Genomic DNA, 26,250 nt, shown 5'->3' on the forward strand with positions numbered 1-26,250 from the left:
GCAAGGAGGGCTAGGGAGAAGCAGGAGGTGTTGTGCTGGAAAAAGATATGAAGAAAGATCAGATGACGCAGCCAGATCAGCATGAGCAACAACTGTTGCTGACTTCTCTACTTTCTCAGTTGGTGCAGGGGATGAAAAACAATGAGAAAAATCAGATTGAAGGGATGCTTGAAAATCAGTCTGGGAAAGTGCTTGGGAAAGAGAGCCAAAGGAAAGATGAAAGAGGATCTGATGGGCATCAAAGAGTTGACAAGGGGGCTGAACAGGGGTCTGGTTTGGAAATGAAGAAACAGGGAGGAAGAAGCAGCTGGCAACAAGGTTTTGAGGAGAGCAAGAAAAACTTTGACAGGTTTAGCAAACAGGTGTGTGGTAAGTGCAAAGATCCTAGAGACGCCACCAAGGAATGCAGGGTGGGACATTGTTAGATCTGTGGCAGAGATAGCCATATTACTGGAGAATGCAATTTGCTGAAACAAGTTAAGCCAGTTCCAAGATATGTAGGATATGCTGCTAAAGGACTAGGGATTCTACTGGTGCAGAGCTATAAGGATGTCCTGGTAGCTGAGCACACCAATCCTTTGGGGGGAGGGGGTCATAAGAAAAGGGAAGATCAATGAAACTGAGCTTGTGAAAGCTTTAGGAGAAATGTTTGATTGGGGATGGCAATGGAGAGTGGGGGAGTTTGGGAAAAATGGATACATGATGAGATTTCCCAACAAGGCAAAACTGGTGGAGTTGGCCAAGTTCAATGATTTCAACCTGTTGGGGACAGGGATGGTAATCAAAGTTCAACCTTGGTCTTTAGATCATCAGGCTGTTGGGAAAATGTACACAATATGGATCAAGCTGGCCAAGGTTCCTGGTTGTTTTAGACATTTCTTAGTCATTTGTGAGGTTGCTGTTGCAGTTGGACCTGTCCTGGAGATTGATATGGACACTATAAGCGAGGAGAAAATTAGAGCAAAATGTGGGATTAGGGATGTGGATAAAGTACCATCTCAAGTGGAGATTACTTCCCCTGATCTCCTTATGTTCAAAATTGGGGTAGAGGCTGAGAAGGTGGTGGAAATTGGTTGGTACAAGGAAGAGAAGAGAAAGAATGACAACAATAATATCTCAGAAGTGGGAGAGGAAGAGATTGAAAACAGGAAGAGGACTAAGTTGGAAGACACTGAATACAAGGGGGTTTCTGTGGGATGCTTATCCCTGAAACAGAGTGAGGAGATAGATGGGATAATTGAGAGAATGAGATCATAGATGGAAGAAAACATGATGCAATGGCAAAGTGAAATGACTTCAGAGAGAAGAAAATGGCAAAAAAAGTGAAATCATGCTCAGTAAAATAAAAACCCTGGAGGAAGACAAAGTCTGAAACAATGCACTTTGGGCAAAAAGTGAGAAAAGAATCAAAGAGCTGGAGAATATTCAGATGGAGCTGTAGGAGTTAAGTAGAAAACAACAAGAAGAAATTCAGAAGCTAGCACAAGAGGCTGCCAATAGAGAGGAATATGAAATGGAGTTAACAAATATGGACCTTGAAGATTATGAGAAAGAAACTCAGGAGAAAAAGGAAGAGACTGATTTTGGGAAATATAATGAGCCCACTGATTACAATGCTAGTCAAGAGTCAATTGGGACATTGGGAGAGAAAATGACTGAGATACATGGGAGTGAGATCCTGGATAAGGAGGGGGAGGAAAAAGATGTTGAGATCAAGAGAAGTCTCTGAAATAAAGGAAAGGAGGACAAGAAAATTGAAGATATGGCAAAAATCAGAGCGGAGGAGAGAGATAACTATGGTAAGAACTCTGATCTGGTAATTGCTGATGCTTCTTTATTGCATATTAGTTCTTTGGTGGAAATTGATTTGGGTTGCTCAATAGAGATGATTGATAAAAACATAGAGATTATTAATAAGATGGAGATAGCTAGAAGAGAGCTATACCTTCAAAATATTAAAAGAGAAAAAAGTGGTAGAGGATAAGAGGATTGTAAGCAGGAAGGAGATAATGAAAAAGATGTCCCAGTATATATAAATACTGGAGATATAAACTTAGAGGAACTCTGTTCAGATTTTGAACATTCTGATGCTGATATTGAGGAACAACAGATTAAGAAACTGAGAGGGATGCTCTCAGGAAAAAAAAGTGGCAAAAAAAGCTCACCAGCACTTGACTATGTGAAGCAACCAGTTGGGATTGGGGTCCTCCAAAGAAGAAGAAAAGGAAGGAGAACCTAGTAGAGATTTTTCTGATTCTTAATTAGGACAAATCTGTTAAAAAGATGAGAGGAGTTTTTTGGAATGTAAGGGGTATAGGACAGGATCACAAGAAGAGATACATTAGAGAAATAATTTTAGATCAGAAGCTAGACTTTACTGGGCTCTCTGAGACCATAAAGCAAGACTTCACAAAAAATGAGCTACACAATCTGTGTGGAGGGAAAAATTACCAATGGAGTTGGAACCCACCTAGAGGCATGTCTGGAGGGATCTTGGTGGGAATTAATAAAGATGTTTTTGATATTGAGGCCATTGAAAAAGGACAATATTGTTTGAGAATGTTAGTGTTTGATAAGAATATTAAAATGCACTGGACTTAATAACTGTCTATGGGGATGCACAGAAGGAAGGGAAAGCCAACTTTCTTGCTGAATTGGCAAGATTGTATCATGATAATCCCCTGCCTTGCTTGGTTGGGGGAGATTTTAACATTATTAGAAATGGGAAGGAGAAAAACAAGCCTATGCTTAATGAACAATGGCCCTTTATGTTCAATGCTATTATTGAACAAGCAGGGCTAAGGGAATTGCCTCTGAATGGGAGAAAATACACTTAGGCTAATAACCAGGAAGACCCCACTGTTGAAAAAATGGACAGGGTGTTGATGTGCCCAGCTTGGGAGGAGAAATATCCACTAACTATATTGCAAGCTTTTGCTAGAGAAATCTCTGATCATACCCCCTTGTTCTTGGATACAGGGGAGGCACTTAAACATAAATATATTTTCAGATATGAAAATGCTTGGTTGTTGAGAGAGGGTTTTAGAGAGTTGGTGTATAACACCTAGAATGTGAGATATTTTGGGGAAATTTTGGATAGATGGCAATCAAGACTAAGAAAACTGAGAAAGAAAGCTAAAGGGTGGAATAGCAATATGGATGCTTGGTACAGAAAAATAAAAATGGAGATAATAAGGGAGCTTGATGATTTAGACAAGAGAGGTGAGATTATGGGGCTAAGTGCCATGTACAGAAATGAACAGAAGGAGCTCAGAGCTCAATTGAAAAGAGTGATGTTACAAGAGGAAATGAAATGGGTGCAGAGATATAAAGATACAGAAATCAAAGATGGGGATGGAAACACCAGGTATTATCATGCTAAGGTGAATGGGAGGAGAAGGAAAAAAATAGAATTGTCTCCCTGGAGAAGGAGGAAGGGATTATAGAAGGGGATGAGAAGTTAATGGAGTATATAACAAAATTTTATAAAGAATTATTTGGGTCTAGCATTTCATTGAGAGAGATGAAGATGGAAAAAATTGATACATAAGAGAAAGAGGAACTTTTGGCACCTTTTCCCTAACAGAAATAGATCAGGTTGTCTTTGGGATGAAAAGAAACAAAAGCCCAGGTCCTGATGGGTTCCCTGCTGATTTCTATCAAGACTTCTGGGAAGAGGTTAAATGGGATCTGAAAGCCCTAGTGGATAGTTTTGCAAAAGGGGAAATCAATATTGCCAGACTTAACTATGGCATAATTACTTTAATACCAAAAACCAATGATGCTATACAAATTCAGAAGTTTAGACCTATCTGTCTGTTAAATGTTAGTTTTACAATCATTACTAAAATACTGATGAATAGGCTGGCTAAATGTGTGGCCCCTGTGATCTCCAGAACCCAAACTGTCTTTATTAAGGGCAGATACATAATGAAGGGGGTAGTAATTTTACATGAGGCCCTGAATTCTTTCCACAAGAATAAAGAAAATGCCCTTATGTTCAAAGTAGATTTTGAGAAGGCGTATGATAAAATAAAATGGCCCTTTGTGATTCAAATGTTGAAAATGAAAGGATTTCCTGATAAATGGTGTGACTGGGTAATGGAAACTATGAGAGGCACTACTGGAATCAGGGATTTTGCCGTCTGCCAGATCTTTGCCGTCTGCTTGCGGACGGCAAAGAAGGTCTTTGCCATCAGCTACCAAACAACAGACGACAAAGAACTGGCAGACGGCAAAGAAGGTCTTTGCCATCTGTCATTTCTTTGCCGTTAGCTGGCAGATGGCAAAGAATCTTTTCCATCTATCAGCGGACGGCAAAGAGGTGCCACTGGATGCCTGTATACTACAACGGTCCACCCCACTCTTTGCCGTCTGCTCGCGGACGGCAAAGATTCTTTGCCATCTGCTGGCGGACGGCAAAGAGGGGGCTATCTTTTTTTTTGCGGTAAAAAAAATCATTGCCCCACCTCCTCTATCTCTATCCCCTCTCTCTGCGCCCCTATCTCTCTGCCCCACCCCTCTCTCTCTCTCTCTCCCGCTCGTCTCTCCCTATCCCTCCTGCGAGAAGCTGCGCCGGCCGATTCCGGTGGGATTCGACGACGCCCGCCCCATAGCCAAGAGCCTCCCGACCCCGCCTTCCTCGACCCCGCGCCACTGCGCCCCCTTGCCTCCTCCCGCCAGTGCATGCTGCCACCTCACCGGACCGCAGGAGCCCCGCCGCCTCGTGCTGCCGCCTGCGCCGCGTCGCGCGCCGCCACCTTCCCACAAGCTCGCCGCCCCGCCGCGGAAGCCTCGTCGCCGGTTGCCCCGACCTCGAGATCCGCCTCCGCCATGGGAGCCGAGCACCGAGCTCCTCTGCGCCCCGCCCGCCATGGGAGATCTGAGGCCAGCCGGGAGGCGGGGATGGGGCGCTGGTGGGCCCCGGGGATCTGCGCGGTGGCGCTGCTCTGGCTCGCCGCGGCCGCAACCGAAGATCCCGATCCCGACGAGCTCGAGCGCGCGTGAGTCCCGCTCCTCCGCCCTGTTTAGGTTCGGTCGCTGGATGTGCATTTAGGTTCGGTCGCCGTGAGGATCCTTCGGCGGTGCTGGATGTGCCGTGGCGCGGTGGTGCCCCTGGGTGGCGCCTCCGTGCTGCGTTGCCCCTGGTTGGCGCCTTCGTGCCCGTGCTCTCGCTGGCGCCGCCGTTGTGGTGCTCTCTGGCAAGCTCCGACTTGTTGTGGTGGTGTTGGTTGTGATGCTGGTCACACCATAGTGATGGTGTGGCTGCATCCTGCTTCGGCTACAACTCCTCTTGGTGAGCTTGTCCTTGCTCCCCTCCTGATCTCTCTAACGCATAGCTTTAGCATTTGATCTTGTTGGATGTGAGGCTCTATTAGCTGTGGTTAGCTGCTATAGATGAGCATCAACTTGTATTGGAGCTCTCTGTGATGGATTCTTGCTGTGTCAGGGTTTTGGTCAGTGACCATCTATGTGTATTTGTGAAGTATATATACTCCTGTACTGCTCTGTTCTATTTATTTGATCCTGGAATTGTTACTTTGGTCAGTAACTTTACTCATGAACAGATACTCACTTGTTCATAGTTATTTTACTTCTAATACTGATATGAACAGATACCACTTGGTTTGTCTATTCCTATTTGTCTCTTTCTAATAGCCTATGAACAGATGCTATACTTGGTTTTGGCTGTTACTTTCCTAGTCTTCTACTGATAAGATAGATACTACATCTGATTTGGGCAGTGATGCTGGTCTGAGCCCCCCTCTCTTAGGCTTAATTTACATGTGGCTATCCCTGTGCTGTGATGAACTAGCCTTGGCACTTCCAGGCTGTCTGAGCACATAATCCCTCGAGTATACCTTGAGGTCTTCTGTACCTCTCCTTAATGGTTACCTCTTCTAAGCTGCTTGTGGCTGGATGTGTTGGGACTTGGTTTGGTTGGCTGGTTGTGATGTATATTCTCCTCCTGGAGCTTTGTTTTTGGCGTTGCACAGTGACATGTACCTATTGTCACTGGACAAAACTGATTGTGGTGATGAAGTCTAATCTTTGGCTCTAATCACTAGTTTTAGTTGGCTTAATTCCTGGAGCTAGTACTGATAGTGGTCTTTGTGTTGGCATTTAACTAACTGTTAATTGTGGTGGCTTCTTGATTGGGTCCTTGGCTGGTTCTCTCCTTTGGCTCTTTGGTATTGGTTTACTCTATTTGGCTTTCTAATTAAGATCACTTTGAAAATCAGTATCTTAACTAAGATTATCTTGATCTCAAGTACTGGTTCCTACAGCATTGCATTTCACCAAGTGAAATGCTACATTTCTACTCCTAACCCATTCTCTCTTTCTTAGTGTTTTTGTTATGCAGGTTGGAAGAAAAGAAGAAGATCCAGAGAAGATCTTAGTAATAAGATAGTTTTTAGGAAAATAGATATTTAGTTTTAGATCATTCCTTGTAATATTTGTTGGATATGTGTTCATGGATATGTGTTGGATATATATGTGTTCATGACTATATATTGATAACATGTGTTGGATATTTATGTGTTCATGAGTATTTGGCAAGGCTAAAGAGAAACAAATGATTTATCAAGAAATTCTGACATGTAAGATGGGGAGTTACCCATTAAATACTTGGGAATGCCTGTGTCAGAAACCAGAATCAGGAACACACACTGGGATTTTGTGACTGACAAAATTGAAAAAAAGATGTGGATGTTGGCAAGGGAAGTTGCTGGACTCCATTGCGGGTAGAATCACTCTGGTGCAAGCATGCTTGACCAATATACCTTTATTCATGATGTCCTTTTATGCTGTGCCCAAAGGGGTTATAAAGAAAGCAGATTTTTTTAGGGCCAGGTTGGTATGGCAGGAAGATGAGAATGTTAAAAAATATCACCTAGTGAAATGGAAAGAATGTTGTTTACCTAAAGAAATAGGTGGTTTAGGGATACTGAATCTTGAAATAATAAATATTGCACTTCTTGCTAAATGGTTTTGGAAAATGGAGACTGAGAAAGGCCTTTGGCAGGATATATTGGATGACAAATATAGAAAAGGTGGTTGTTTGGCTCTAGTGATCAAGAGGCCTGGGGACTCCCAATTTTGGGCTAACTTGCTGAAAATTAAGGAGATCTTCTACAAATTATTAAGAAAAAGGTGGGGAATGGGAGAAACACTAGGTTCTGGGAAGATTACTGGGTTGATGATAAACTTTTAAGAGATGCCTATCCTAGATTATATGATATAAGCTTTGACCACAATATTACTGTGGAAGAGGCCATACAGAAAGGATGGCATGGGTTCAAGTTTAGAAGGACCTTATATGGGGAGACTCTGGGACTATGGAATTGCCTCAAAAAGAGATGTGAGGAAATTCAAATGCAGGGAGGGGCAGAGAAAATACTCTGGACCCTCACTGCTGATCATAGGTTTTCTGTGGGGTCCCTTTATAGGAAATTGGTTACTGTAGGGGTGAAATTCCCACAGAAATACCTATAGAAATCCAAGGTACCTACAAAACTGAAAGTGTTTTTATGGTTAGTTAATAAAAAAAGTATTCTAACTAGGGATGTGTTGTTAAAAAAAGGTTGGAAGGGAGGAAATGAATGTATTCTTTGTGGGAAAGATGAATCGATTGATCATCTGCTTTTTTCTTGTCCTGCTGCTTCATTGTTATGGAGTTTGGTCAGATGTGTGTGTGGATTTAAAACTGTTCCATCAAATGTAAAAGACTGTTTTGGGGACTGGATTAGGAAATTTAATAAAGAAGACAAGAAAATGATTCTGGTAGGGATTTCAGCCCTGTTTTGGGCAATTTGGAAAAGCAGGAATGCGATTATTTTTGAAAAGAAAAGGATAAATGATCCTTTCTATATTGTCAAAATGATGTGCAAGTGGTTAACTGACTGATCCATTCTGCAGATAAAGGAGTCGTCAAAAAAAATGCTGGAGCTGGGAGCAAGGGTGCTAGAACGGGTAGCAAGTGAGGTGTTCACAGCCAAGCAAGGGTGAAAGATCAACGTAGCGAGGCTGGAATGAAGAAACTCTTGTGGTGGTGGACCTGAAGTTTGATGTTCTTGTTGCTGGGCTCCTTCAGCTCCTTGGCTACTTTTGATGTAATAATGATCGCTGTAGGTGGGATTCTGTCGTAGTTGGTGAACTTGTTTTGGGTAATTGCGCGGTTTGGCTGGCCTGTGTTGGCCTTCTGGGATGTTGCGACATTGTGATGGTAGCGTTTTAGTCCTTTCTAGTTTGAATTTGGTTGTGAACTTTGATGGTTTTCAGTAATGAAAATCGAAAGAGGCAAGCCCTTCTTTGATAAAAAAAATCATCCTTCCTCTTTTCTGAGGACGAGCTAGCTAGCAAGAAAGAAAGCAGAAGGAATTAAGGGACGGCGCTTGACAAGCGTATGTACGTCGCCGTCGATGGCTGGTCGTCGCCGACGACAGCGCTAGCCGAGCAAGAAATACCCGTGAAAACGGAGGACATGACGAATTTGCCCTGGCCAGGCCAGCAAAAGGGGTGAGTGTCCCGTGGAGCGATGGAATTCGGTCGCCGTCCGGTGGTGGTAGCTGGCGTCGGAAAGCCATGGCGATCGACGATGGCCGAGCCGGCCCACCAACACCCACTCACCCGCACTGGCGCCCGACGCCAACTCCCCGCTGATTCGGTCATCATGTTTGCATGGCCCCCAATCTGCACACGCGCTGACACCATGCACGTAGCTACAGCACTCGATTATCTGAATATTTCTCTCCCCACCAAATCAGTACACTACTACTACGTGCGTATGTATCCACATCCATCACTCGGCAAGCTTTAATAGGTGATCTTGTCGTTGCTACGTCCATCGACCGATCAGTTAGTGGCAGTGGTATTCCCATGCACGATTACCCCATACGTAGAGAAGTTCATTAGTTAGAGAGGTAAATAAAGTTAGCATATATACCTCCATTAGAGGTGCGAGATCCCGGGTTATAATTACGCTCTAGAAGAAGTGTGCACAGCCTCCACTACCCAAAGAGCCGGTAGAGGGCAAGATATAATCATACCTGACAATTCACTTTTAACGGTGCCCGCAGTAGCACTGTAGCAGAGCCAATGCAAGCCTAGCTCTCAGCTAGCCAGTTCAGGTGTAGGAACAACAAAATAAACAAACAACAACAAACAGGAAAGATGGGTAACTTATTGTTGCAGCTGGCATGTAGAAGGTCCAAGTGTATGTGTGCCCAGGGAGACTCGGACACGCACCACGGCCGCGAGGCGACGAGCTACGACGGCGACGGAGGAGACAAAGTGAAATCCCGTGTATGATGGTGATATTGCCAAAGGTGAAAAAGGAGCCAACAAATATTCTTCCCGTGCGCACACTAGTAGAAAACAGGACATTTGTCCCGGTTCGTAAGGGCCTTTAGTCCCGGTTCTTGAACCGGGACTAATAGGTCGTTACTAATGCCTTCCCCCTTTAGTCCCGATTCTTACACGAACCGCGACAGATGAACATCCACGTGGTCGCTGCAGGCAGCCCAGGCAGGGGGGGCCTTTGGTCCCGGTTGGTAACATATACCGGGACCAAAAGGCATGGCTGGAGCTGAGGTTTTTCTTTTTTTTTTAAAAAAGAAGTGGCTGGTTTAGGGGTTTTGGGGGTTAATTTTAGGTTGTTATTAGCTAGCTAATAGAGAGAAGTGTCCTCTCTTATATCTTCGTCCTTGGTTTACCAACGCTACTGCTATGTTCATTTCACCCGCTGATATATAATAACTCATGCATGCTCGCATCATACATCATCATATATAATAACAAGTCCTACTAATCATGCATCATCATACAACTTCTACTCGTTATTAATAATAAGTCATACGATCATCATCCTCATAGTCATCGAACCCAACCCTACATAATTGTTCTTAGCACATGATCATCAGTATCAGTTAGGACCTAAACACCCTTAAGGTAAAATAACATAAAACAATATAGACCCTGACTCTCCATTAAGAAGAGTGGAGATCATACTGTCTCCAATTCTTGCGCTTCGCTTCCTTTTCCTTCCAAGAAGCTCTTTACGACTGTTCATACATTTTTTTCATTCTTTGATTGTCATGTGTCCACTTATTTTAGAAATCCGATATGGACAGTTGAGATTCGTAGGACGACCTGGTCGTATGTTCAAAACATGAAGGCTACCGTTCGTATACATCAGATGAGGCACACAATCATTTGGGATTATCTGTTGAAAAACATAGTATTAACTTTGTAGTTAGCAATGATGTACTAGTTTTAGAAGTATGCAAAAAGATGCACGGATGTCATAATAGTAAAAAGTCTTACCAGGGTATCTCCATGGTAGTTACCATAGTTCAACACGTGCACTAGTGGCACGTATTGACCATAATGTTGAGGAGTTCGATTGTAGACATTGTAATTCTCAAGATCAGTACAAAATGCGATCAGATGATTTTTCTCCTTATAAGTTAATTCGGAGCCATCGGTGTAGTGGGTTTTGTCTACCATCTTCCGCACATTCTTTGAAGAATGAAAATAAGCTGTCAACTATTTTGAAATAAACAATATAAATTACTTAATAACTATGTTAAGCTCACATGGGGGAAGAATTGAAGGTGTATCCAAAAGGACCCAAATGTCCATATTGTCTTGCTCGATTGTAGGATCACCAAGATCCATGGTGACAAGCATACCCTCATCAAAACCATACATCTTGCAAAGTGCTTCCCAATTTTTACAACTAAAATGGGTTACACTCTCAGCATTGTACATCTTTACTTTAAAATCCACACCATGATGGGTCCTTAGGAGAATTGTTTTGGTTTCCATAATTTCATGGTCTTCAAAACCCATCCTCTCCAAGACATAGCGTCTTGCATAGCATGGGATAAGCTAGTTGGAAAAGATAAAAAATATACGTTAAAATAGTTGAAGTCGTGCTTAATTACGAAAAAACTATTGTCGTCGTTGCGTACCGTATGAACATCGAAGGTCTCCTCGAGCTTAATGCTGAAGCGCCGATCTTCGTCCAGCTCAATGAACCTGTCGCACATATCTCGATCATCGTGGCACCAGCCGCACTCCCCCAGGCGGTTTTCGTCGTCTGAGTACGACATTTCCGGCCTATGTTCATCATTCAAATATTAAACTTGTACAATTAAATATATGTACTAAAAAAACTAAATTATATCATTATTATTAATCACGGGTTGACTATCGGTGATGGTACGTAGCTCCTCTTTTCATTCGCGAGTGCATTATTACACCAAATTGTCTAGCACACGGGAATGAAGGAGAAGCTACCCCCACGACGGCGTGGATGATGGAGGGGGCTCCTAGATTTCTGCATAGTGCTCTCCAATTTTAGCATTCAAAGTAGGAGTACTTTTTCAATATGAGCATTCAATAAGCTAAACCAAATCATAAATAAAGTAGTATTCAAATTAGCATGCACTTAATTATAAACAAAAGTACATCATCTCTTGTGTCCGTACGTCGTCGAATATTGTCACTAATACAGCTAGAACCGTAGCGCCTGACGGGTATCGTCACGGGCGGTGGACACTCAAAGATAAGGAACCATCACAGGATCATAGCTCCAGTGAGATCCCTGAAGAAACTGCCAGGTATTGTCGAACCTGCCCTCCAATGCAACCATGTAATGACAGACGTGCTCGTCCTCCTCGCTGACACGGTGACATACCACCTCCACGGTGTCCGGAAGCCTCGGCACCGTCACTGACCCACGCGACCGCCACCAAACAAGGATCGGGTCAACAACGGGCTGCCTCCTCACCAACCTACGTCCCCCGAAAGGAAGCATCTCCCAATACCAGCCCGACGGAGCCCAGTCCCGAACATGACCCTGATCAAGCAGGCCTCCACCGTCAAGTCGACGACGACGAGGATGCGGAATAGGCATCGCCGACGTTGATGCGGGAACTACTTCGATATATAGTTAAATAAAGTAGTTTTATTAATTAAATCAACTAGTTCAACTACTAAGCACTTACTATAAATAAATAAAGTAGTATTTACTAAAAATAAACTATTTCAACTATAGTTCTATTATTTTTCTAACTAATTATATTAAACACTTTTTCTTCCTATTTTTTTTCCTTTTTCCTCTATTCTAAATATGAACATACTCATAAATGACTTCAATCATTCACATTTTCCTATACATACACAATAAATTGACAAAGAAAATACTATGAACAAAAAAATCATTAAAATTATATGAATAAAATTACAACAGAAAAAAATCAAAAAATTTCTATGAAAAGAAAAAAAACATAAAAATTTGACATATTCGATCTTTGCATATATATGAACATACAAACATGCATATTCAACAATAATATCACCAAAAAAATCTATTAACAGAAAAAAAATCTAACACAATATGAACAAATTAATTACACAATATGAAAAAAAATCTAACAGAAAAATATATGAACTACACATCTAACAAAAAAATCTATGAACTACAAAAAGATATAACAAAATCTAACTCAATTAACTACACATCTAAATTAACTACTACTAACATAAAATTAAATTAGCAAAAGTTTTGCTCACGACAACGGTGACGGGGACGGCGACGGCGAGGTGCGGCGCGGGGCCTTCATACTGCTTTGAAGGCATGCTGTCTTTTTCGTGCAAACGTTGCAGGTCCTCTTGTGCCTCAGCTGTATCTTTTGTCTTTCCATACACGCCCAACAAGCCTAGCAGGTTGATGCAAAGGTTCTTCGTCACGTGCATCACGTCGATCAAAGAGCGGACCTCTAGGTCTTTCCAGTAGGGTAGGTCCCAAATTATAGATTTCTTCTTCCACATGGGTGCGTGTCCCCCAGCGTCACTCGGAACAGCTAGTCCGCCGGGACCCTTTCCAAAGATTACGTGTAAATCATTGACCATAGCAAGTACGTGATCACCGGTACGCATGGCGGGCTTCTTCCGGTGATCTGCCTCGTCTTTGAAATGCTTGCCTTTCTTTCGACATTGATGGTTGGTCGAAAGAAATCGACGATGGCCCAGGTACACATTCTTCCTGCAGCTTCCCAGGTATATACATTCAGTGTCAGCTAAACAGTGCATGCATGCGTGGTATCCCTTGTTTGTTTGTCCTGAAAGGTTACTGAGAGCGGGCCAATCGTTGATGGTTACAAACAGCAACACCTTTAGGTTAAATTCCTCCTGTTTGTGCTCATACCACGTACGTACACCGTTTCCATTCCACAGCTGTAAAAGTTCTTCAACTAATGGCCTTAGGTACACATCAATGTCGTTGCTGGGTTGCTTAGGGCCTTGGATGAGAACTGGCATCATAATGAACTTCCGCTTCATGCACATCCAAGGAGGAAGGTTATACATACATAGAGTCACGGGCCAGGTGCTGTGATTGCTGCTCTGCTTCCCGAAAGGATTAATGCCATCCACGCTTAAAGAAAACCATACGTTCCTTGGCTCACTTGCAAACTCATCCCAGTACTTTCTCTCGATTTTTCTCCACTGCGACCCGTCAGCGGGTTCTCTCAACTTCCCGTCTTTCTTACGGTCCTCATTGTGCCATCACATCAACTTGGCATGCTCTCTGTTTCTGAACAGACGTTTCAACCGTGGTATTATAGGAGCATACCACATCACCTTCGCAGGAACCCTCTTCCTGGGGGGCTTGCCGTCAACATCACCAGAGTCATCTCGTCTGATCTTATACCGCAATGCACCGCATACCGGGCATGCGTTCAAATCCTCATACGCACCGCGGTAGAGGATGCAGTCATTAGGGCATGCATGTATCTTCTGCACCTTCAATCCTAGAGGGCATACAACCTTCTTTGCTGCGTACGTACTGTCAGGCAATTCATTATTCTTTGGAAGCTTCTTCTTCAATATTTTCAGTAGCTTCTCAAATCCTTTGTCAGGCACAGATTCTCTGCCTTCCACTGCAGCAATTCCAGTACGGTACCCAGCTTTGTGTTGCCAACTTCACAATTGGGGTACAACTTTTTTTTGTGATCCTCTAACATGCGATCGAACTTCAGCTTCTCCTTTTGACTTTCGCATTTCGTCCTTGCATCGACAATGACCCGGCGGAGATCATCATCGGGCACATTGTCTGGTTACTCTTGATCTTCAGCAGCTTCCCCCGTTGCAGCATCATCGGGCACATCGTCAGGTTCCTCTTGATCTTCAGCAGCTCCCCACGTTGCAGCATAACCGTATTCATGGGGCACATAGTTGTCATCGTCCTCTTCTTCTTCGCCCTCTTTCATCATAACCCCTATTTCTCCGTGCCTCGTCCAAAAATTATAGTGTGGCATGAAACCCTTTAAAGCAGGTGGGTGTGAAGGATTTTTCGGTCAGAGTAAGACTTCGTATTCTCACATTTAGTGCATGGACAACACATAAAACCATTCTGCTTGTTTGCCTCAGCCACTTCGAGAAAATTATGCACGCCCTTAATGTACTCTGAGGTGTGTCTATCACCATACATCCATTGTTGGTTCATCTGCGTGCATTATATATAATTATGTGTGTCAAAAGTAAGAAAATCAGACAAATATCTACCTAAAGTAAGAAAATCAGACAAGTATCAGAAAGAAGATAAGAACAAGAGGCTCACCACGGTGGTGCCGGCGACGAGATCGGCGCGGGCGATCAACGGCGGTGAAAACGGGGACGGGGCGTGACGAACCGCTAAATCTAGACAAATCTCGAAAAAAATGGAGCTCTGAGGTCGAGCTTCGAGAGGAGAAAGCTTAACTAGTGTGGCTCGGGCATTTCATCAAACACATCATGTGCATAGGAGGTGAACTAGAGTACCCAAATGCCCTCTCCTCACCGGATTCAAAAAACAGAGCACTGAAGTGCTCTGCCGCGGCGACAGGGTATATATAGGCAAGTCATTTGTCCCGATTTGTGGCATGAACCGGGACTAAAGCCACCCCTTTTGTCCCGGTTCAAGCCAAGAATCGGGACCAATGGTTGTGGGCTATCAGCGAGGACCATTGGTCCTGATTCGTGGCTCGAACCGGGACAAATCGTTCCACACGAATCGGGACCAATGCCCACGAGGCCCCGACCGCCCCCCTGGGCTCACGAATCGGGTCTAATACCCCCATTGATCCCGGTTCTTGAAGAACCGGGACTAATGGGCTGGCCAGGGCCGAACGATAGCCCTGTTTTCTACTAGTGGCAGGGCGTGCTAGCTACGTGGTGACCCGACTGGCAAACATACCAAAGCGCACGTTTGTTCGCTAGCAGCGTCGCTGGCGCTTCTGCAGTGACCGAGCAGCTAGTATTAGTGAAGATTCTGCAGCACCCAGCTAGCTTTCGGTGCCTGGATAGGATAGATACCCAGTCTACTCGGCCGGCCGGCCGGGTGCAGCCTTGGAGCGGTGGAGGCGCTGTCGGATGATGGATGTGTGGCAGCGTCTGGGGTTCCAGCTAGCATAGCATGCGTTGTACGCCCGTCGGTAAACCTGGAGGTCTCCTCGGCCTAGCTGGACCACCTGCGGATGGCTTTACTTTGTTTCCACACGCTAGTTTTCACATCATTTCCCTTTTGCTAGCTCTTGCCTTATTTTCTTCCTTTTCTGGATCCAACATTACGTGCTGGTTCTATAGCTTTTCAATAAAAAAGAGGAATACATTAGTATTTGGCTGACACCGGCATTACCGCAACTATGCTAGAGCCCGCGAAAACATCTAGAGCAAGGGAAAGTGATGACACAAAAATAAAACAACGCCAAAGCCACGAGTAACAAACTCTCCCTTGACAACACAAGGACAACAATAATAGTTTTTACCCGCAAAGAAAAAAACAATAATAGTTCTGCGAAAACATCGCCTCAATGAAGGGAACGGTGGATTTTCATCCTAAAGATCAAGCCCAAACAAACTCCAAGCGATGACTTCAACCAGGTAATAGCATGAAAAATCGCCACTACCAGTTCAACCAACTAAGGTTACATTTAGGGTTTTCTACTTGAACTCAAAACCTGATACCTAAGTAGCACCACTGAATCAAAGTCATTCCACCATGCTGGCAGACTTTGCAAGAAATACCTCTTGGCCTAGACCTGGATGACGTGTCCAGTGCCTGGTCATATATCTTGTTCTTGCAAAAGCGACGTGAACGTTGCCATGCGACCGATAACCATCCCGCGAAAGCAGGGTGCTGAGCCGGGACATGATGACGAAAATGCCACGGTGATTACATAAACTCATGGGAACAGTATTTGAGCCAAATCTTGCAGTAGAGTGTCCACTAGAAGATGTGATGCCCCCTCTCATGGTGATTTCAAGCGCTAGAAGCATGCCCCCTGACGAATAGGTGTCGTGTCGATATGCTCTTGGTGTACGTTACACAAATGAGGGGACAAATAAGTAACAGTACAAAGCCCTTTGACGCTTCATATCCGCTTCATATCTCCTTTAAGCAACATAATGGATGGGATAGATGCATCCATGATTCGAATAAGAAAGGGGAAGAGGAAACGTCTCTCCCAGTAGGCTAGGGAGCAACAACAATACTACTACAACACTACGACAATTGAAATGCATGCATATGCCTTATCCATTACTCCATCCGTTCCTAAATACTAGTCTTTCTAGAGATTTCAACAAGTGACTACATACGAAGAAAAATGTGTGAATCTACACTCTAAAATATGTCTATATACATCCATATGAGATAGTCCATTTGAAATCTATAAAAAGACAAATATTTAGGAATTAAGGGAGTAGTTTGCTGTATGTACATACAGTTATACACATATGACACATACGATATGTACGTGTCATGCACGATAGGGATGTCAATGGCGCGCGAACCAACCTGTGGTTAGATGGTTAGAGGGACTGTGGTATCCCAGCCCACCAGGATTCAAGTCCTGGTGCTTACATTTATTCCTGGATTTATTTCAGAATTTCCAGCGATGCTCATTCAGCGGGAGGAGCGTTTCCGTCGACGACGAGGTGCCTATGGTGATTTCATAAATTTCAAGATTATATGCCGGCTCAGTCTTTCGGAGGTGATCATAGGGATAAGATATGCGTGTGTGCGTTCATAGTGTTGAGTATATGTGCGTGTATGTGAGTGCTTGTGTCTGTGCTGTGTTAAAAAAATGGGCGCAATAAACACCGCACCGCCAAAAAGAAAACTGAACAGAACCCGGTTTTACATCCCTATGTCACGGAGGCATGCCGACTATAGTAGAGCCAATGATCGTCCACCCACCCATTCCATCACATCCCTGTAATCTGCCGCTGAAATACTGCCTCGACGAGCAGAAATCAACCGGCTGGACCGGTGCACTTTTCTGGTAAAAGATGAGAAAGTTGCCGTCACTCAAATCAACCCATCATTGCCGGTAAAACTCATCATCACGTGCACGGGGCGCGTTAGAAATCGACACGCTCGGATTGGTTCGGATTAGTTTAGATTAGATCCAGCCGCACGTCGTCCGCCCAATCCATACACCCATCTATGATCTGTCCGCCATCGTTGACAACATTCTTGATTAATTTAACTCATCGTTTAGTACGCACGGTGACTCGCCGAGCGACTCCTGCTGCAGCAACAGTGATACATGCACAGCTCGTGCGATCCACCGATCCACGGAGACACATACACGGAGGAGTGGTGGCAACAGGATCTTCGGGTGTAGGTAGTCGGCAGGCGCCGTGATATTACCCATTTTTCAAACGAAAAGAAAGGAGAGAGGGCGCAGCAGACACAGTAGTCAGCGCGCGATTTGAAGGGCCATCGCCAACCGCCGGCCGTACGTGGGCGAGCATGATCGAGCGGGTCGAGCGCGTCGGCAAAGGCGACGAGAGACCGAGACCGCCGGGGAAGGGAGACACTCAGCAGACACAGTAGTCAGCGCGCGAATTGACGCGCCACAACCACCTCCAAGCAAGTCTCCACTCTCCAACCAGACAGCGTCGTCGTCGATCCTTTCCTGGGGGCATGGGGCTATCGCAGGGGCTTGCACTTGCAACACGGAGAAGATAGGCCGGGCTGGACGACGCGCCGGGGCGACGACTTATCCCTGGGGGCATGGGGCCGCGCAAACAACGTGCGCGCGCCCGGGCATGCATACGTGCACGTACGGGTCAAGTCGGAAATGGGGGGAGAGAAGCGTCTGCTACCTGCCCAGGTTCATTCCGGCCGTGTGTTTGTGGAGCATGTGTGCGCAGTACGCGCAACGGTTTCGTTGCCGTGCGGCCAGTTAAGTTAGCCCATCTGGGACATCTGATGGAGAAAAGGGCACGGCACAGAAACGCAGCGGGAATTAGCTGTATTTCTGAGTCTAGCTAATGTAGGAAGGACTGTGGATAGCACCGCTTGTTGGTTGCATCATGTCCCAGATAGTGTCGTAAACTTGTATTAGCTGACTGTAACGCTACTTCTGAGGAATAAATACCCACTTTTCCCGCATAATAAAAAGAAGAAAAAGGAAAAAAAAGAAAGAAAGCAGGAACCACATTTTACACACTTTTTTTTACTTTACATAAAATACATGGATTAGCTCACTTGTCATCATCAAAGGGATAGAATTCAACTGGTGACTTCGGTTGAATTTAACGCTGACGTGTGTAAAACTATTGTACTCCCTCCGTTCCTAAATATTTGTCTTTTTTAGAGATTTCAAATGGACTACCACATACGGATGTATATAGACATATTTTAGAGTGTAGATTCATTTATTTTGCTCCATATGTGGTCACTTGTTGAAATGTCCAGAAAGACAAATATTTAGGAACGGAGGCAGTAGTATACAACCTCTGCATTCGATGTCTTAGCCGGGCGTCCTAGATACCTTGCCCATTTGATCGTGTTCGGAAGGTTATCGAGGAGATAAGGGCATCTACAACACTTACACGCAAAATAGACATCCATGAGTTCACTGGTCTGGACCCGTCAGTGGATACATATAGGAGAGCTATCAGACCATGAGTTCACTTCCATGGTTGCACCTTAGCGCGGACATGACTGACATAGAGCTAGACTGCCACCGGTCAACAAAAAAGTGGACCTCCAGCACCGGGGGGCTTGATTCCACCTGGATCTATCCCCCAATTGAACAGTGCAGCCGAGGACAGGGATCGGTGGCAAAACCCAGCCACCGCCGCGGCGATAAGCCGCGCAACCAAGGAAGCAGGTTTTCATCGGGCCAAATTTCATAGTTCCAGATCTGGACGAGGGCACACCCTCAAGACCCGACACATCTATGTCTCCCAGGAACCCCGCCAGTGCTCTGCCAACCACTGACCATCAGATGGTTGTCCTCCAGTCACCATGTCCCCACCCGCGCAGCCCTCTAGATCCGTCTACCGCCATGCCCCCGTCATGGGCGGCTATCGTGCGCCTAGTGTCTAGGAGAAGATTCTGCGCCGCCTAGTCCGTCACACCATAATGTATGTGAGTTGGATGTAATACTGGATCTTATCTCATGTGAGATGTATTATTTGTATCACTTTTTCATAAGCTGTTTCGGTCATAATACCTATAGTGTTTCGCCCTGATCCCTATAGCTATGCGTGTATGTGTTGAAGCTATACGAATCAGGCAGGTATCAGATGCGTCTCTATTCTGAATTTACCAGCAACATGCTAAGGCTGCAATAGTTTCGCAAGCCGGACCTTACATCCCGCAATGCATTAAGAAAAACAGAGGTGGTCCACTTAACAAGGGCAACCCGACCCAAAAATCATAGTACATGACATGGTTAATTAAGGAAAACTGGAAAGACCACACTTGCTAAGGAAACCGGACCTAAAAATCATACATGACACCTGGTCGTTTCACGAGTCTTTGAAAAGCTTAGCGTGCACTTATGTCAGCACCACAAGGATATGGAAACCCAACGCCAATTTATCATTTAATAGATCTTCTGTGAAGCATTGGAAGTCTATGATCGACCAAAGTCCGGCCCATCTTTCCTATCTCGACAGGCTTCTCATTTTTCTATTAAACTGATAAGTAGAAACAGCTTATAAAACAATAATCCGCATGAGAGCATGCATATCTTCAAATAAACAAACAATAAACCACAATTTTCTCTACAAAATCGGTCATGCATATCTTCAAATTAACAATCAATAAACTACAATCCCCTCTAAAAATTTGGTCAACGAATTAGGTATTATTTACGCCATGAATATACAACAAAGCGTGAAGTCTAAAGTCAACATGTGTTGTTCTACTGTGATGACTTATGCGATGAATAATTGACAAAGGGAATTATTTCTACAGATTTGAAGTCTCCATGTCAGCTTTTGGCTCCTGCAGGAAAGAAAAGCAGGAGACAGATTTGCACAGGATCGAACACTAAAACTGAGCTGCAGAATCAATATCCGTGCACACATTTCATTATCGGTTTCGCAAAAGTCAAAAAAGCTGTCCCGTTGCTTTGCGCTTTCTTCCCTCCAATAGCTAACCTCGATCGATCGTCGGCTAGCCAAAGTAAGGGATCTAGTCCTGCTCCAATCCTCCAACAAAGACCGGGCAATGCAACTTTTAGTACCTTGTGATGCTTAATTTCCACTTAATTTACTTCCTGAAGATGAAAGAAAAGAGAGAAACGGCTGGCACACGCACATCTTTTACTTCCTGAAGCTTAATTTCCTCTTAATTTATGACATCGTGACACCGTTCCTGTCGCTGATCGATGATGTTGTTAGTGCTGTGGTAGTGGTGGTTGCGGTGGCCATGGAACCTGATGATTTTACCCGGCAGGCGGTGGCCATGGAACCGGCAGATTTTTACGGTCGCGTGTCATGGCTCCGGATGTTGGCCCCTTGCCGGCGGGGGCCACTGTCGCCTTGGCCTTTCCCTCTCAAAGTTGGTGGCATTTCCCTTAGCTAGCTAGCTGGAGCTAGAGCTGTCGCCTTAGCTAGCAGTGTGCTCTGCTCGCTCGACAGATCAGCAGCTATATATAAACACCCACGTCCGTTGTAGTTGCCTCCTTGTACCCCATCACCGGCAACAACTTCATTCGGCTCCATCGTCTCCCCTCCACTCCTGCTCCCTCCGATCGACCATGAGCATCTCTGTGAACGGGCAGTCGGAGGTGCCGCCGGGGTTCCGTTTCCACCCAACGGAGGAGGAGCTGCTCACCTACTACCTCGCCAAGAAGGCGGCCTCGCAGCGCATCGACCTCGACGTCATCCGCGATGTCGACCTCAACAAGCTCGAGCCATGGGACATCCAAGGTCAGTTTACGAGTTCCTTCGTTCATCGTCTACTCTCCCGTTGGTACTCCTGTATGGATGTTGAACTAATTGGCCATGGAAAAACGCGTGCATGCAGAGCGGTGCAGGATCGGCACTGGCCCGCAGAACGACTGGTACTTGTTCAGCCACAAGGACAAGAAGTACCCGACGGGGACGCGCACCAACCGCGCCACCGGCGCCGGGTTCTGGAAGGCCACCGGCCGGGACAAGGCCATCTACTCCGCCTCCGGCTCCGGCACCATCGGCACGCGCAAGACGCTCGTCTTCTACAAGGGCCGCGCCCCGCACGGACACAAGTCCGACTGGATCATGCACGAGTACCGCCTCGATGACGCCGCAACCCCGGGCAACAACCCCGCCAACCCAGCCGCCGGCAACGCTAGCTACCACTCCGGCTCCTCATCGCCGGTACGTACTTGCTGTCCACAGTGTACAATATACTTGTAGCTAGTACGTTGGACTGCAGGCACGGTGGCCGGCCGGCCGGCCGACAGGGATGAAGATAGCTCGCTAGTTGTGCATGCATGCGATAATTAAGTGCACTATGTACGTACTTACTTAGGTGTATGCTCACTTGGCACATATGCGACACTGTAGACGACCAAGTCTAGTGAAGATGATGTCCAGGTGGTGGTTGGGAATGGGGACACATATGACATAATGCAATGCGTTAATTACTTGTACTATTTTGCTAGTGGGAGCTGGGATTTCCTTTCGACAGGTCGGCGTCACAAATACAATCTATTTAGTGTTTCTCTTAAATAAAAAAGTAATTAAAAGAACAAGCATACAATCCGACATCACATATATGATAGCATCACATATACTAATACTAGACATACACGTATCCGACATCAACTAATTGTTTAACCAAGCTTTGCAAGAATGCATCTCCATAAATTACTTCAGAGTTAACACTCTCTTAGTCTCTTGATACTACTGCTACTGGTATGTGCCAAATGAACGGTGGGAACATGAATTGGTCGAATAGTATGTGAACCTTTGCACGTGGAGACACCGGCATATGACAAATTACGACTACCTCCATCCTGATTTATTGATTCCTTCGCATTTCGGGCTAAATTTTGACGTTAAATTTAACTAACAAATGTTAATGCACGTAATAAAAAATAAAATCACTGCTATGTTTAAATATGAATTCAATGATATAATTTTTGATAACACGCATTATTATTTTCTTAGTTAAATGATCAAAGTTTGGCATAAAACCTATAAACCAGGACCGTGGTAGTAATTAACAAACCTCCGTTATCGAGCGACCTTTTCTCCGGTCAAACACTACGTTCGTGCATCTGCGCATGCATGGATGATTGATCGAGGACTTTAGATCCATCGACATACCTTTTGAGCTGGCTCAGGTAGTGGGAGTAGTACCTTTTTTAGAAAAGGAGTGGGAGTGGTACCTTCCATTCGAAAATTCAACACCATGCATAATTAGCTTAATCTAATTACCGACCGATCGATCTGATGCAAATTAAGTGATGGTGTTATCCTTATCATATGAGCAGATGCGCGGCGTGGTGCAGGAGGACGGGTGGGTCATCTGCAGGGTGTTCAAGAAGAAGAACATCGTCGTGCAGCACCAAGTAGGCCAGAACGGCGGCGGTGTTGCCGCGGCGTCCAACAAGCTGGTCGGCGTCGGTGCCATGGAGCGCGGCCGGAGCAACTGCTCATCGACGGTGGCCACCGCCAGCGACCACGCCAAGGCGACCCAGATGCAGCAGCATCACGACGCGCTCGACCACATCCTCAACCAGTACATGCATGGCCGCTCGACCACGACCCCGTGCAAGCAGGAGACCAAGCCCACCAACCCATCATCGCCAGCACTGGACGACCTGATCGACAGCGCGTGCCACAACCGCAACAGCACCCTATACCAAAAGTTCATGAGGCTGCCGCAGCTCGAGCACGTCGTCCCCGGCGGCCTCCTGCCGCTGCCGAGCAAGTACGGCAGCGACTGGGACGCTCTCGACCGGCTCGCAGCCTACGAGCTCAACGGCCTCTCCGACCCCGCTTCGGCCAAGACGATGAACGGCATGTCCATCGTGGACGAGCTCGGTAGCGCCACGGCTTACTCCGGCGGTGACACGCTACACGCTTCCTCTGACACCAGCGACGGCGACCTGTGGAGCCTGGTGCGGTCGGTGTCATCGCTACACGCCGACTTGAAGATAACCTGTTTTAACGCTGTCGGATGCTGACCCTATGCTAGTCCAAACTTACTTTTTTACAAGGACATTTTCATATATCAAGTTAATACAATCGCACTAAAGAAACATTCGCTTTTTGCATAACAAGATGTACACAGTTAATACGTCAACAATAAAAACAAAAAAAATTGCAGAAAGAAAAAAAACGTAAGACGGAAGAGGTCCTATCCAAATACTACAACGCTATCAAAGATTGGAGAATGCCGATGTCTGTAAACTCATTGTAGACACCATAGTGAAAATGTTCCTATCCTCCGATCTCTCTAGAGGTCTGTCTAGAATAGACCGTGTTAGGGGCTAGTGTCTATATGCATGAATAACCTACACAGTAGTTGAAACATATTTTTTTGGGCTTGAAAATCACATCATTCCTCAAAACCTGCAAAGCTCAACAAATATAGGGTTGTCGCCCCTGCGAAAACATCACGTGAGCCATCGCTGCATATAAGGATCTGACAGAGAAATTTCCATTCTGGTGCAAGTTCCATCTGAAAATGCCAGGCTTACTGGACAGCTGGATCGCCTCCAAACGTGTGAACAATTCATTCCATGCTGCAAGGTGAAGCCACACTAAATGCTTTATTGACTGATTATGAGTTGATTATCCATGGTGTATGAATACTTGTTGTCTAATTTAAGGGCTCGAGTAACATGATCCACACACCTACATGGATAAGCACTTATTGTCAAGAAAATCCATGACCTCTAGGTTACATATGGCATCAACGAGAAGAAAAATAAGCCACTACACTAAAAGCGTTCTTCCGATCTAGAGATCGTAATTGTTGAGCCAACCATTACACATATCACAGATCTTAATTGTTGAGGCAAACACTTGTGACTAGAAGAGACATCTATCTGTGTGACCTAATGCAGTTTTGACTGCTAATGATTATGTTCTGCGGGTGCCTAAAAGGTACTTGTTTTCGGTTTAAAAGGCCTACACATATTCCTAGACCGACAATATATCTTATCACATTGTTATACTGGTCAAATTGTTGATCTATACTATGTAATGGTATACATTTTGTAGCATATAATTTGTATTATATTAGTCAAACTGTCGATCTAAGGATACGTGTAAGCTTATTAAACCGGAAAGGAGGTAGTAGCAACATCGTGTTTGATTTAGAATAGAAGACATATATGAACTTGTGAAGTGGACTTATGGTACTCCCAAATTGGAAGACAAAAGATGGCTTGAGTCTATTTAAATATTTTTGAAAGCATAGGTTAACAGCTCAAATTTTGCAAGAGAAAGAGTTATGGTCTGAAAAGGATCTGATTTGATCCTAGACAATTATTATGAAAATGCAAATATCTTGTGCCCAAACTCAGTTCAGAAGTAATCTGTGATATTTGTGTGGTGATACTTGGTAGGCGACTAGTATGTACTCCCTCCATCCGGAAATACTTGACCTGGAAATGGATGTATCTAGACTTATTTTAGTTATATATACATCCATTTTATCTATTTTTAGGACAAGTATTTCTGGACGGAGGAAGTATTATGTAGCTGAAATTTATATGGATTTCCACTGTGATGAGGGAATACCATCGCTATCATCCTTGTTAGGGTAGGCCTTACCGAAACTTGATTACATGAAAATTTCGTTATGCCGTGTTGACATTGTTAAAGTATGATTTTGTATAGCTATCCACGTGTATGCCGTTTATATACGGTTGTACATATACACGTATAGGATTCTTTTTTGGTCTTCAAGACTTGTAATCTTGCTATAAATATATGAGCCGATCGCCTCTCGAGAGGCGTCTTCCCTCAAACTGATTCTCGTTTATATGGTATCAGCCCTCCTTTCCTAAAACCTAGCTTCCGCTGCCCCCCCTCCCAGCCGCCGCCGCCCCAAACCCTAAGGCGCCACCGCGGTTTCCCCTCCTGTCCCGATCGCCGCCATGTCCAGCTCCGCGTCGTCGTCGTCCATGCTCGGGGCGCAAACCTCCGGGACTCTCACCAACTCTACCTCCGCCGCCACCGCCACCGCCCTCACGTCGCCGGCCTCTCAGGCCGTCCACGTTGCCAGCGTCAAGACGCACGTCCCCGTCGTCCTCGACCTGCAGCAGTCCAACTACGCCAAGTGGCGTATGCTCATCACCGTCCTCCTCGGCAAGTACGAGCTCATGGATCACATCTCCGCCGTCACGCCGCCGGACGCACGCACGGCCGAGTGGCACCGCCAGGACTACGTCGTCCGTTCGTGGTTGTATGGCTCCATCAGCGACGACATCCTGGACACCATCATGGCCCAAGATCAGACCGCATACGACGCCTACGCGCTGATCCGGAACCTCTTCCTCGACAACCAACTCACCCGAGCCGTCTACCTCGAGGCGCAGTTTCGGGCCATCGTCTAGGGCGATCTCACCATCACCGCCTACTGCCACCGCCTGAAGGCCCTCTCCGACGCGTTGGCGGACGTGGGGCAGCCCGTGCAGGACCAAACTTTGGTCCTCACATGCCTTCGGGGCCTCAATCCGCGCTTCTCCGACATAACCACCCTCGTCATGATGCAGGTTCCGCCTCCGACGTTCCTGCAGACGCGCTCCATCCTGCTTCTGCGCGAGAACCAGCTCGCCAACACCGTTCCCGGTGGCTCCGGGCCGTCTTCGGTCGCTCTCTACGGCAACACCGCCGGATCCTCCACCGGCGGCAACCCGACGGCCACGGCAACTCCGGCGGCCACAACGGCAACGGCGGGCGCTGGTCGAAGAAGAAGAAGAACGCCAGCGGGGGTGCGGCCAACTCCAA

General features: G+C 45.6%; 1 protein-coding gene across 1 annotated transcript; it reads left to right on the forward strand.

Annotated features, from left to right (window-relative positions):
- The first annotated feature begins 21,002 nt into the window (after positions 1-21,002).
- LOC119287961 (NAC domain-containing protein 43-like) lies at positions 21,003-23,536 on the forward strand. The gene is made up of 3 exons (XM_037567574.1): positions 21,003-21,228; positions 21,326-21,657; positions 22,779-23,536. Exons 1-3 carry the CDS (start codon positions 21,057-21,059, stop codon positions 23,472-23,474), a joined length of 1,200 nt encoding a protein of 399 aa, XP_037423471.1. The 5' UTR covers positions 21,003-21,056; the 3' UTR covers positions 23,475-23,536.
- Positions 23,537-26,250: the final 2,714 nt, after the last annotated feature.

The sequence above is a fragment of the Triticum dicoccoides genome, chromosome 4A (genome assembly GCF_002162155.2).
Source record: "Triticum dicoccoides isolate Atlit2015 ecotype Zavitan chromosome 4A, WEW_v2.0, whole genome shotgun sequence".
NCBI lineage: Eukaryota > Viridiplantae > Streptophyta > Magnoliopsida > Poales > Poaceae > Triticum > Triticum dicoccoides.